Raw genomic sequence first — 13963 nt, forward strand, 5'->3', positions numbered from 1 at the left:
GAATGAAATTTTCTGGAAATGTGTGAAATTGGATACGGAACAAATGACTCATTTGGGTGTGACCTGCATCATACTTTACTTATAGACTAAACATAGTAATGTCAATGAAAAAGCTACAGACTGTTTCCATATAATGATTTGAAAGCAGCAAAAATGAATTTAAAAAACTGTAAAATGTATTTCAAAGGGAACTATTTGAAAAATTACCAAGGAAATAATAAACAACGGTGTAGAATATCAGTAGTACAAATGATTTGAAACATAATGAATGAAACTAAAGCATGAAACGAGAGGTAGATATAATAAAAGTCTCACTGCGTCTGCTCGGCTTATTGATTGCCAGTTTCTATGACAGCGCACACACCAATAGACTGTTTGCCAAACTAGTAGTACTACAATGACCAGACCTAGTAGAGAGACAAACACTGTTGGTCATGTTTAGAGCCAATGTGGACTGCCACCACATCACCTATAAAAACTGTTTAACCTAACTCCTAATAAAGAGGAGCAGAGAAGGAAAGAGAACGTCTACAAATCATTTGCTTGAACCACACTAAAACATATATACACTCCAATAGTCAAACTGAAAATGTGTAATTCACTGACATGAAAAACCTAAAAGTACGAGAAGTAATATAATAAAATGAAATGTAAAAATCTAAAATGTTAAATGTAATGCATGTCAACAGTAAATAATTTAATCAACTAAACAGTCGTTCAGCATTTCCTATAATGATCCTTAAACATATAAAGATGAATTATAAGTATAAGTGCGGTTGGTTGTCCGTAAAAGTGTCCTTTGATAGACAGCCCGTGGCGTAGTAATTTCTGGTCTGTCGTAAAAGAAAAATAACAGAAGAAAACGGGCAACGAGATACAATTTCATACACTCAGGCAAATTCCAACAATATATGAATATAAAACTTCACGAAATTAAAATGTTCAAATCACAAACTTGAAAGGCCATAACACTCGTAACCAAAGGGTCAGACGTAGCCCTCGGGCTGCATTTGGTCTGAGGTTTAGTGTGAACCTCAGAACAAGTGAAAGAAAACACAAACTTCTGCTTCCCTTTCCCCCTGTTCTTTGGGCGACTGTAAATAGGGTGAGTCTACTTCCGCTTATTGGCTGATATAGGGAAGACTCCTCGCTGATTGGTTGGCGCTTACGTCCGTCACAGACTGCGCTCCGCTCTTTCCGTGTTCCCACCCTTTGGGTCGATACTGAAATCAAGTGTTGGAAGCGCCGTTGACACCGGGAAGATCGGGCGTTTATAAGGTGTTTATTCAACTGGGCTTTAATTGGTAAGGACTCCTGTCGTGTTTAGACCATTCGGTACAACTGTCTGCCTTTGTTATTTTTGTACACTTTCACTCAACGTGTGTGCTCGTGAGTTTAGCTTGACTGCTAGTAGCTTGAGTCAACTGGATCTGTTAGCGTGTTAGCTGGTCCATATACTCGGAAATCTATTTACCGTGCCGGTGTAATACACACATGCGTTTGGTAATGCATGCTTATTAAAGTGACTTTTGTCTTCTTGTACTGCTATACACCAATGTGGAACATGTTTTAGTTCCGTGTGTTCGAAGTGTTGACTGTCAGCTGCAGCATCATCATAAACATGTCAACTGTTCCGCTGTTTTTTTCCTCTGTTTGAGTAAGATTCCACCAAACATCGACCAATTCCTCTGTTGAGCAATTTCGGTTGCCTGTTCATATTCTCGCAGTGTAGCAGACAGGATTATTGTCCTGCGATTTAGGCGTCTCATCTGGTTCTGCGATATAATCTCAGCAGCCCATCCCTGACATTTGGATCAACAGCATTTAACAAAAATACTTCAACTGTTCCGAAGAAATTATTTTGCTGGCATGACTCATATACCATATGTGGAAACGAACGAGTGTATTAGTCGTAACTGGCGACTTGTTATATCTGTCACGTGAGGTTGTACACGTAAGTAATGTTGAAGTACTGTGTAACTGTGTGGTCACTAAGGTGGCAGGCCTCAATGCTGAATGAAGGGTGCGGTCTGAAGGAGAACTCTTACTCAGGACGTTGGCGAAACTTGTGTGAAAGCTGTGAATCAGGTATTGTAACCAAGAGGAATGTGTGTCTGTATCTGTTTTCTGAGAGTGGATTAGTGCTGACATGGCATCTTTTATCTTTGACTCTTGATTTTGACTACAGTGTCTCACAACCTCCAGCTCTCACTATTGATCATAATCAAAAGACCACCTCGATCCTCTTTTGTTTTTTTTTTAACTTTCTTGTCCTTGTCAAGCTGAAAACCCACAAGTACGTTTAGTGTGCTTGTGTTTCATGGTAATATAACAGTGTGTGCACATTTATGTTTGTTTTGAAAACACTCCACACACAGCTTCCTGTTTAGCATGTACCAGTTTTTTACATTTTGAAGGGAGGTACAGCTTCTTAACATGTCCTGAAAGCTTTCGAACAATTTGCCATGTGTGCGACATCTCCATCTTGTGACCATGAAAATATTAAACACATAGTTGTGATAACTGTGACACTCAATTTATAGCACGGTGCTGACGTGAAACTGTGGAGACTGAAACTGGGTAGTAGTTGTAGGAGGGAGTGTGTATTCATTTCTCTAGCGTAGCAGAGCTGGGTTGATCTAACTATAGCCTTCCTCTGTGTGTCGAAGAGGCGGTGTGCTATAATAATTTAATAACAATCCTGCGCTTCCTGCTCATTCATCCAGCCATCGTCTTACTTAAGGAAGCCTCACATGTACATTCACCAGATTCACTGGGTTAAAACTGAGCCAAGCTGTTGGATTCAGGCACAACAAGTAGTTTCTTCACACTGTGACATGTGAAAGGATTGTTTACTTGATCATGCACAGTCTTGCAACTTTAACTGCATCTTGACAAAGTTCATTTCTGTGTCTTTGTTGTGTCCTCAACAAGGGTGTCCTGTAACCCCTGTGTAGAGGTCAGTGTAGTAAAGTCCAAGGTGAGTGAAGTGTACAGACCGGTTTGGCTTACCATTGGCTTTGAGCCATCTGTTGTTGTCTTGGAGGATTACCAGTGAAGAGAAGGAGAAAGCAATCAATTAGACTGCACTAATGGATCCTCTCTCAGCCTCCCTCCTGACTTGGGCTCTGCCTTAGTATCAGTCTGCAACCATCACTTTCTGTCTGGACTCACGAAAGTATTCTCGCTTGGACAAGGTCTTAAAATGTCTTCCATTAGTTCTAAGTGCAGCAGGGCGTCCAGGAAGTGGGATAATATGGTAAAGGCGTTATTTTGGGCTCATCCGATCATAAGAGCATTATTCGTGTGTTGACAGCTGCTGTTTTCCAGTTGTCTAGCATCTATCTGTCTTCTACCTATCTGTCCGTCCGTCTGTCTCTTAGCTTTTATAAATACTCCCCATTATTTTAACACGTAACTGAGTTCTGAAAAATGTGGTGGTGGTAAAACATTGTCAGTGTGCTGAGCCTCCAGATGTTTTTAATTGGGGTGACGGTTACATTGATCATGAAATATGAACCATCCCAGGGCTGCAGTAACACAAGAGCAGGCTTATAATGATATAAGCAGAACATTTTTAGCTTCCCAAAGCTTTTCAACATTTAGGGATTGCTCTTCGCGTCGCCTTTTTGATATCTCTGTAAAGTTAACGTGTGACAAATGACCCACTAACATTCGTAAATAACATAATTGTGTATTCCTCCATATCTGTCTTGCCGTCATGGTTCTTTTTTTTTTGCCTTTTCACATCGAGCCACTTAGCTTGTAAAAGCAGTGATGTCCTGGAATGTGATCTGAGCTGAAAACATTTGTATCAGTCCAGCAATAACTACATAGACAAAGAATCTGTCAGGTCCATTGACTGACAGGCTGAAGAAGCCAACCAAGAATGAGAACTGCTCAATTGGAGATTTAGTTGGGGAAGGCATGGCGCTCAAATCTTAAATTTAAATCCAAAATCATCAAATAGCATATATCATACCCACTTCTTGTATGTCAATATTTTAAACATACATGTTTTATACAGTATCCCTGTATTATACATCCATGCAGTATGTATATACATTTTCAAACACAGCTGTGTTGCAGTCTCTGTGCGTTTCTTTCTTCAGTTTCTTTAACAAATCCATATTTTTCAATTAGAGCTTCCTTATACTTGGAGTAGTGACCGTTGTCATCACAGTCAACATGACATTGTGTAATAACAATAATGGGAAACCATGAAGCGTTCCTCAGTAAACATTAGCGAAGGCTGTTAAGCGTTGACATTTAGCCCAAAGTAGCCGCCCAGGGACACAGTCAAGCTTGAGAGTGTCCCCACTACGACCGTCATTCAACCATGAAGCTCGAATGTGCTTGCAGCCGTAATCTAATGTGGTTGATGGGAAACGTAAACTGAGTACCCTGCATCACAGGCAACATCGGAACAGAACCAAGAGTCTGGATGCTCCTGGAAAAAGAGTGGAAAGAATCTGGTAGCAAACAGGATTTTCCCAAACTGTATTCTGCTTTGTCAGCGGGTTTTAGAAACGGGCCTGATAGCAGCACCATGAGATTTTCCTGTACTCTACCAAGAAGTGAAGCATTAAGCAATGTTCTGTTGACATAGATGTGATTGCTTTATTTGTTATATCTTCCTTTATGTGTAAATATCAGCAATCACATGTTTGTTTGTGTGACTAACGGAACTGGAACCATCTGTAGAGGTCAGCGGGGAATCTGGAAGCAATGAGGTCATATAGCGTACAGGCTGTGGCGTGGGAGCAGAAGTTGAAGGCTCACTTCATTTGTCTTGACGCAAGACAACTACGCTCCGTCATCTCTTCGTTTTATTGACCTACTCTATCACCTTGAACTGTTTGTTGCTCATGTTTGAGCCTTGGTTACAGGAAGTTCCTAGTGATCCTCATGGGAGCGGTCAGATGACATGACAGGGAGAGTTCTTCCTTTGTCCCGGATCAGGGTTTAACATCATTGCAGCTGAGTTCGGGTATTGTTTTACAGGGGGAACACATTGTTTGGATCAGTTTAGCCAGAATAGGAGTCACATTCTCGGAGCGTATGACGCAAATGTCTGGTAAAAGCTCCATTTAGACACGTTGGCTCTTGTTAGTCCAATTAAGCGGCCCAAATGAAAACGTAAATGCTGACATGCACTCTGCTCTGAATGAAGTCAGCTAGGACTTAAAACATACAGATTCCGTATGTGACTTGCCAAGCTTCTAACTGGACCAGTGAATGGCACAATGTTGGTCCATCGCTGCATCTACTGTTGTGTACACTTCCTGCTGTTCCCTGTTATCAGTTTAATAGGCAGTATGACTCCCTCAACTTCCTGTGTGTGAGAAAAGAATTGTGCATGCAACTAGTGTATTTTGCATGCTGCTTTTTAGAACTACCTTTAGTTCTGTCAGATTTCTTTTCTTTGTATCGACCCGACAAAGCTGCACTACCAAATATTTATGATTGTTTACTCTGGTCATTTGAAATACATTTCTTACACTGTCAACACGAAACCATGGAATATTTAATGTATTCATTTGATTCCCCTTCTGCTCTTGTTTTTAGGAGGCACTCTTCCTGGTCTGACACAGTGAGCTGACGAGGAAACGCTGTGGTCAGATTCTAGAAAGCTGTTGCGGGTATCATGGCGTTATTTAAAAAGGACTTGGACAAGTACAAGGACCTGGACGAAGATGAAATCCTTAACAAACTGTCGGCAGAGGAACTGAAACAGCTGGAGACGGCGCTGGAAGAGATTGACCCAGAGGTTAGAAGTAGGAAGAGATTTGGAGGAGGGAAGTCCTGGGAGCAGGAAGACTGTAGTTTGGCTCTAGAGTAGACTTTTTTGGAATATAAAAAGATTAGCAGGATAATCTGAATCATACTGTTTTGTATTCATGGGCAAATTCAAATTCTACACCTTCCAACTGTTATGCCTGACAAAATTGTCGGCTGCAGGTATATTTTCTTCACATTCGATTCCTCCCTTTGTAATGCTTAGGGAAGTAAATTTTCTATTAACTACTTCTTGGTAAGATTTAGCTGTACTAGCTCTCTTTGTTATGCATCATGTGTGATTTGTTGGGCAGTGGATCTGCTTCTCTCCATTTCTCCATGTATTTTTATTAAATTATTAAGTTATTTTTTATTAAAACGCGATGTTAGGTGACTTTTTAATTAAACATCCTGCTTCCTGGCGGTGAAAATCCAGCTGTCGAAAGCCACCATTTTTATTACAGTACGATGTGGGAATGGAAAATACTATCCATAATGTGAAACTTCTGTCTAACTCAGTCCAATATTCTTCTGCAGGGCAGGTGTCTGTGTTTTATTTATGGCCTTACAAGTCTGCTAAATCTTGTCTGTCTCCCTCAGAATGCGCTTCTTCCTGCCGGAATGCGTCAGAAGGACCAGACGTCAAAAAAGGCCACCGGAACGTTTGACAGAGAGAGGCTCTTGAAGTACTTAGAGAAGGAAGCGATGGAGTACAAGGACAGAGAGGATGTTGTGCCTTTCACTGGAGAAAAGAAAGGTGTGTCCTTATATTAAATGTAGAGTTGTTGCTTTCTTCTAAACCTTGAGTTGTTTGTTTTTTTTAACCTCGAATTCTGTGGGGCTGTGGCTTGTGACACGTGCACACATTAATTAAGAAACATCTGTCCTGTCAATGCGGTTATTAATAGTACATTATATATGTATTATGTCTTTCCTCTAAGGTTGTTAGGCACAAGGTGTTCTGGGACATCTTCAGTCGAGATAATGGTTTTGGCCCTGTCATTATTTACAACTCCAGTTTCAGTTAGTGTTTGACTTCACTCAGCTATGCATTTTTGCTGCTCTGACCTTTATGTTAGTGCTGTTTAAGTATTTGTAAAATGCCCGGATGTGTTTGTTGTGTCAAGACAATGGCTGCAGGCAAATCTAGGGAAAGCCGTCGTGTCAAATTCCTGACTGGACTTGTCGTTGAAAGTCTGATGTTTGTTGTCAGTACTGGGTCGACAGAGCAGTTTCGACTGCTCATCTGCTTTGGTCATCACAAATCTCTCTGGAATACTTTCAGTGGACACAAAACAGAGACAGTATGTCTACTATCATCATGATCATGATTATGTTCCCGATGAGAATCTGAAATAGGAAAACTAACCCCCTGTAGAAAAAATATTGAGCCAATTTGTAACCTGTTTTTTAAGAGTCTGTAAGCAATGCGTTTCTCTGTGAGCTTGTGTGTTCCTTTCCTCTGACAACATGGAAAAGTTGGATCATTGTGGGTCTGTGGAATGTAGATTCCTGTCTCCTTGTTATTCTCACCCCCTGCTGATAAAAAGGGTGTGTGCGGGAGATTTACACACAGTAAATTGGAGCGGAACACCCAGCTCAGATCCAGGGTTTAAAAGAAAAAAAGTGTTGGAGGTGTAAGAAAACTCATGAACAGGTTCTGTTGTCAGAACAGTGGAATAAACACTAAATCTAAATTTCATTATTTACAATGTGATGTTGTCAGGCCTGTAAAATAGTTTACACTCTGTCACCATTGTTACTGAACAACTTCATGACAATACTTGCGTCACACATGCTTCTCTCCTCAGCTGGTGTCGACCCCCAAAACACGAGCAAACAGCTTTCTTTCCAAACATGGGGCTCTTCATCTGCATGAGTTACATGTTGCTCTGAGTGTTTTGCTGTTGGTTGGCTGACAGGAAGTGCCAGAACCCCCCATCAGGGACCAGTGGGAGCACGTTGACTTGGCTGTCAGACCTAGAATGAGGAGAGAGAGCAGGGCTTTGTTGTGTAAGAAGTCCGGAAAGTTGATCAGACAGTTGTTTTGTTCGGTGTGGGGTTTGTGCTCTGCAGTAGGTGAAGATTATAATCCAGCCATTCTTCAGTAACTTCCTTCCACGTTCTGGTGACATCCGCACTGTTGGCCAGATTATTACTGCATGTCCCAGCAACATCAATATTTTCTCTATTTCAATATATATTTTTATAAACATGATTTCATCCAGGGCTTTTTTTCTGCCAGTCCAACAACTGCTATACATTAACACTGACACTTTGGCGCACGTACTCCTCAGTGTTATTAACTGCTGTGGTTTTATTGTCCTCTAAACCTTTATCACTTCAATCTTTATACTCTCTTCATTCTCCTCCAGGTAAAGTATTTGTCCCAAAGACGAAACCACTGGAGTCGCGAAAAGAGGAGGTCACAACCCTCGACCCAGAGTTAGAAGAGGCCCTGTCCAGCGCCACTGATACAGAACTGTGTGATCTTGCAGGTGAAATAATCAACTGTGCTCACTAGTGCTTTGAGATTGTTTGCTGGATGTGGAAAACATAGATTATCTTTATTTACAAGTAAATAATTGTGTTTTTGTTTTGGACCCACAGCCATCTTGGGTGTTCACACACTGGTCACCAGCACTCAGACGTATGATGGAACTAGAAGCAAAGATGGTTACAACAGTAAGCAATTTTGTGTAGTTTGAGCTGCCTTTTATAGAAGGTACAGAAAAGACATCTGTGTTGTTTCCAGATGTTATTAAAGGGGAGAAGATGAACCCGGTTTTTGATGAGCCTCCAAATCCCACCAACGTAGAAGAGACTCTGCAGCGGATAAAGAATAATGACAGCTCTTTAACAGAGGTCAACCTGAACAACATCAAGGTGCGATCAAACGACAAACAAACAAACAAACAGAAATGCATGAACACAGATGATTTAATGCAACGAGTGGGTTATTTCCAGGATAAAACATTTGTTTTTCCGCTTTCAGAACATCCCAATTCCCACACTAAAGGACTACGCCAAAGCTATGGAAAGGAACACACATGTGAAGAAGTTTAGCCTGGCAGCAACACGGAGTAATGACCCCATCGCAGTGGTGAGGGAGATTTAACAGGCTGCAATGACTCCACTGAGAGCAGAAGTATATTTTGTAGATAAATCACAACTTCATTGCGTCTCTCCAGGTCTTTGGTGACATGCTGCGGGAGAACAAGACACTTCAGAGTTTGAATTTAGAGTCCAACTTCATCACTGGAGTGGGAGTGCAGGCCCTGGTTGAAGCGTTGCGAGACAACGAGACACTCACAGAGATCAAGATAGACAACCAGGTAACCCAAGGACACAAGTTTACACAGTTTATTTTTTCATCTCTGTAGTCACACAAATGACTGACTGACTCTATTTATGCAATAACTGAGCAATAGTATGTAAAATAGCTTCACACTGAATGAAGGATAAGTGGGTCATTTTTTTTGCTGTTTGAAAGCGCCGTCCTGCCATCTGGACATGGGTCTAATAACCATCCAGTTGGCCTGGGTGTTTATTGATGCCGCTTCATCGTGTGAACGCTCGCCACTTTCAGCATCCTAGATGTTGATGTCGTACGTGCTTGTTGTGTTTACATGACAGATTGTGAGTTTGTTATATTAGTTAGAGCCGTGCTTTTCTCCAGGCGAGTGTTTACCATGTCTGACTGAGTCGATCCAGTGGGGCACGTGTCTCCGGCAGCTCAGCTTCATTCTGAAGTTTAACTTCTCAAAGGCAACATTGGTGTCATTTAGACAGTCAAATATATGTTGAAACAAACCGTGTCTGTGTAGCCTCCACTTATTTCCATTTGAACACAGCAAGATGACGTCTCATAATTATCATTTCATTAGCATGTGTATACTTGTGATCGTCTCCTGTCAAGGCGACTCACAGTGCACACACACGCACAGCAAAATTAGGGGCCACGAAGGAGACTTTTCTGTTGCTATTAGAATCATTTCTCGTTCCTCATCGCGCTGAAGGAGTGAGACTAAGGAGGCAGCCTTAGGGGCTGAGAATCAGGTTGGAAACTCCCGAATGGGAATAGTATTGTGTCATTTTCAGATTCATAGGAAACAATACCAATGGAGTCAACAACACTTATGAAACATAAAACCAATAATGAGAACAGAAAACAACAATTCAAATGACAAACATCTCAAGTGAAAACGTGATTCATCTCAACAGAATAATAGTGATGATGGGGTCATACTGTATATGGTTACTGCAAAGACGATGATTTAGCCCGCCACACACCTGCTCGTGAGTGACAAAGCTGCTTTGTTTGCCTTTCATGACTTCAGAGGCAGCAGCTGGGCACCACTGTAGAGATGGAGATTGCTAAAATGTTGGAGGAAAACAACAGCATCGTGAAGTTTGGGTATCACTTCACTCAGCAAGGGCCTCGCTCCAGAGCTGCTGCTGCCATCACCAAGAACAACGACCTGGGTATGACTCACTCGCTCTTGCATCACTCTGTTTGGACTTGTGAGGAGCTCCTCTCATTGCCTTTGTCATGTTCACACCAGGCGGACTACATTCTCCTCCCTCTCTCCCATACCTTGTGTTTATTTGTGTCTTTGGTATTTCTTTCTTTTAGCGCCTCGCCCGGTCAGAACGTCGGTAGCTCAGGTGTGATGCATGAGTGTGGCCCAAATTCTCTACTGAAGAATGTGATTTACTCCCACAGATTTTGAGTGAATTCGCCACAGAACTAACAACTGTTGTGTGAGAGTGACAGCATCCTGTTCTAAATGTGACACCCCTCTTTTCTCTAGATGTTTTACTGTACAGGCTCACTCCCAGGTTCAGTGCTGACTAACAGTTGATGGTTGAGATGCATGTTTTGGGCTTAAGAAAGATCACATGTTCACGTTGCTCCTCTCCAGTTCGCAGGAGGCGAGTGGAAGGAGACCTGTAGAAGAGTCCATCTCCCCCTCCAACTCTTCCTCCTTTTGCTTCATCTCACCACGTGGAATAACTTCTACCAGTGCCCAAGTCTCATCTCACTGTGTGGAACTCCAAGTCTTGTGCCAAACTGTGCGGGCAAGGCGCATTTAACAAGAACATTTTAACTGAGACGGAGGAAAATAACTGGAATTTGCCGCTCAATCATTGATACTTGTGTTTGTTATTCTCATGATGTTATTGAAAGTGCACATCTAATTCGATTTTAGCCATTTCATGTCAACTGCTCCTCTTTTTTTTGAGCCTTTAACGATCAGTCAGTCATTTTTAACCTTTTTCTTTTGTACTAAAATGGTATGAAATAAACACCAACACCATGTAACGCTTAGGAACTTAAGTCTAACATTCCGCAAACTTGATCCTCCTCTTTCTGACAGCTCTGTAATGATTTCTTGCGAGGTCTCAACTTAGACACTCACCTGACCCAGACACAGCAGCCAGTGTTCGGCGTCATCTCTTCGTATAGACCAGCTTGGATTTTTGAGCCACTCTGTAGCTGTGTTTATCCACTGCTGCCATGGTTGTTTTGGGGAAATGTCCCGAGTGTATCCTGGATATCAGACTGAGAACATCATGTCCAGTCATTTGAATGACTTGCATCATCACTTCTTAATGAAAGCTACTTCACAAAGGGTTGATCTGTATTTAATTTTTAACATAGACAAATGATGTGTAACATATTGGTGTCACAATGCATGAATGCTTAAACGTCACATGCCAAAGACCAACACGAGCGGCGCTTCTTTTCTAACCCGGCTTTCTTTGGGCGCTCACTTTATTTCTGTTACTACATAGACTGGATGTTTCTCTTGGGTGTTGCTTTTGGTGGTTCTGGAACATTTATGAAAGGTTCAGTCACGAGTAATTGCTTTCAACATTCCACACATCAGATCTGATGTCAGCCCCTCTGTGTTCTGTGCTAGTGTCAGCATCTACTGAGCGTGTGGCCTTTGCTGTTAAGGTTCTAAGCTCAATCCATTCGGTTCTGTGGACTCACCTGGGCTTGTGCTTGTAGATTCACATTACTATGTAAAAGAGTAGCTGTTGGTTGCATGAAAGCAAGTGAGTGGATGAATGAGTGAGACGGTAGCATCCACACAGTTCTCTTTTCTGGTTGTAGCTGCTTGGGGTTATACACACACACACACTTGACTGGAGCCGCTTCCACACACTGCAAGAGCTCAACAGTAGCATGTCGAACCCTCTGACGCCATAATATCATGTGTGCCTCCAACTACACTCCCGACGGTACACTGACCTGGTCGATGTGGTTCTAACAGGTGACTATTTCAGGACTTACTTGAACTTGTATATATACACTCTTCATTCTGAATGGAGACAGCACTGCCGTGCTCACATCTGTCACTTGACCAAAAGAATATCGCTTCATTTCAACTCAGCTACATTCCATCATTTTCACCTCCGATCAAATATCTGTTGGTGTTGACCTCAACTCCGCTTTCCTGTCAGCAGACTGTGCTCACGCTGATCTGTGCTGTGTATATTCTGTAAGTTCTAAATGCACATCTCAAAATTGCATTCACACAGATGTGTGTGTTACATAAAGCTACTCATAAACTGCTTTGATTCTGTGTATGAACTTCCAGTATAGGGACTCTCATGGATGCTCAAGACTGGTTGAAGGCACTGCTGGATGTGAGAGAACCACAACAATAAATGTTTTTACATAACCTTTCTCATCCCTCTCATGATTATTGCGATACTTATAAGGTGGCTAACAGGCTGCAAAAACAAAGTAGTAACCATTGAGATTGGTGACTGCGTGAAGCAGCTCATTGTGCTATGTCTTTTCCTCCAGAAACAAATTGCCCTTTTGCTCTGGGAGTCGCCCAAAACTCTTCCTTTAAGTAGATCCAGTGTCTGATTGTTTGCACATGCCTCAGAGGTGATGTAATGCTATGACTCCATCGCCGTGCGGCCTTCTGTGGCTGCGCTGTTGTGTGTGAGTGTAGTTCTGTTGAAACGCAGTTGCTGGCACCGTGAGTGAATCACTTCACCGAAGAAATGCACAGACAGTATCACTTACACAACATCCTGCTTGGCAAGAATGTAAAAAAGACACTGCCCTGTTTTGGTACTGGAATCATATCTCCATATTTATTTAGAAGAAAAGCATCAGATTCTCTTGACCTTCGTGTTACAACCTATTACCACCAGCCACTTACACATTGGATGGCTTCAACTTCTATAGTATGAGTGGGATATTAAATTACATAAGGGGCCGTCGAGCCAACTAACAGAAGAAAAATCATCTTAAATCTTATTACTAAACCTTTATAAAAATTGGGAGAAGCCTAGTTACCCCTTGTCATTATATGCCTCCAGTATTTTTTCCATTATCTATAACTTAATTCAATATTGTAAATATAAAGCAAATATTGAAATACCTTTGTGGCAGAGCTGTCAGGAAAACACAGCATTTTTGCATTTTTTAAATTTTATTCATCTAGTTTGGGGGACGTACTGTTGAACTGACCAATATCCAAGTCCGCAAGAGGGCTACACATGTACTCATAGAACTTAGTTACGTGCAAGTAACCAGTATGTACTCATTAACATCATGTAACTTAAAAATAAAAAAGAAGGCAGAAAAGAAAACAAAGACTAAAATAATGAGTTGTATTAAGAATTCAAATCTTGATAAATTAATTTTTAGAAAAGTACAATTACTTGTAGTTTTGCTTTGACCTTATTAGGTCCGCATGTGGCCCCCGAGCCGGACTTTATCCACCTGTGCTCTCTGGTGACAGGATGACACACATTTCAGTCTGTCACCGCAGGAGGCCGCGTGGACTTTGTATTTATAATAACGTAAAATTGTTTTATGGCTGGCCTCTCCCTTGGACAGCGTGAGTCCTGGTAGACATTGCCATTGAAAACTTCCAAATAAATAACGACTCACGACTTGTCTCCACACTTGGCAGATTCGTCAGCGCATGTTTGTATCCCGGGCTTTTGTTCTCTGTTCACCGTAGTTTCCATTTCTAGTTTGGAAGCACGGTTAAATCTGACGTGCGATGCGCTTCGAATTCCGTCCGAGATGCGAGGATCCCGCGGGGAAACAGTCGCAGGAGGAAAAAAAAGTGAAATAATCCCTCACATCGAGACAGAGTGATAACATGTGATGCTAAATCAGCTTCTGGTCTGGAGATGGAATTAT

General features: G+C 41.7%; 1 protein-coding gene across 2 annotated transcripts; it reads left to right on the forward strand.

Moving 5' to 3' along the window:
* Nucleotides 1-1171: 1171 nt before the first annotated feature.
* On the forward strand, nt 1172-12478 carry tmod2 (tropomodulin 2). 2 transcript variants are annotated; one of them, XM_053866380.1, is made up of 11 exons: nt 1259-1304; nt 1997-2088; nt 5569-5770; nt 6379-6535; nt 8154-8276; nt 8389-8463; nt 8534-8664; nt 8774-8881; nt 8970-9113; nt 10119-10263; nt 10704-12478. In XM_053866380.1, the coding sequence occupies exons 3-11, from the start codon at nt 5648-5650 to the stop codon at nt 10733-10735; spliced, it is 1038 nt and encodes a 345-aa protein (XP_053722355.1). In that variant the 5' UTR covers nt 1259-1304; nt 1997-2088; nt 5569-5647; the 3' UTR covers nt 10736-12478. The 2 variants fall into 2 exon arrangements, with proteins under 2 accessions (XP_053722354.1, XP_053722355.1); XM_053866379.1 differs by lacking the exon at nt 1997-2088 and having other exon boundaries at nt 1172-1304.
* Nucleotides 12479-13963: the final 1485 nt, after the last annotated feature.

This window comes from Synchiropus splendidus, chromosome 5, assembly GCF_027744825.2.
Source record: "Synchiropus splendidus isolate RoL2022-P1 chromosome 5, RoL_Sspl_1.0, whole genome shotgun sequence".
Lineage (NCBI taxonomy): Eukaryota > Metazoa > Chordata > Actinopteri > Syngnathiformes > Callionymidae > Synchiropus > Synchiropus splendidus.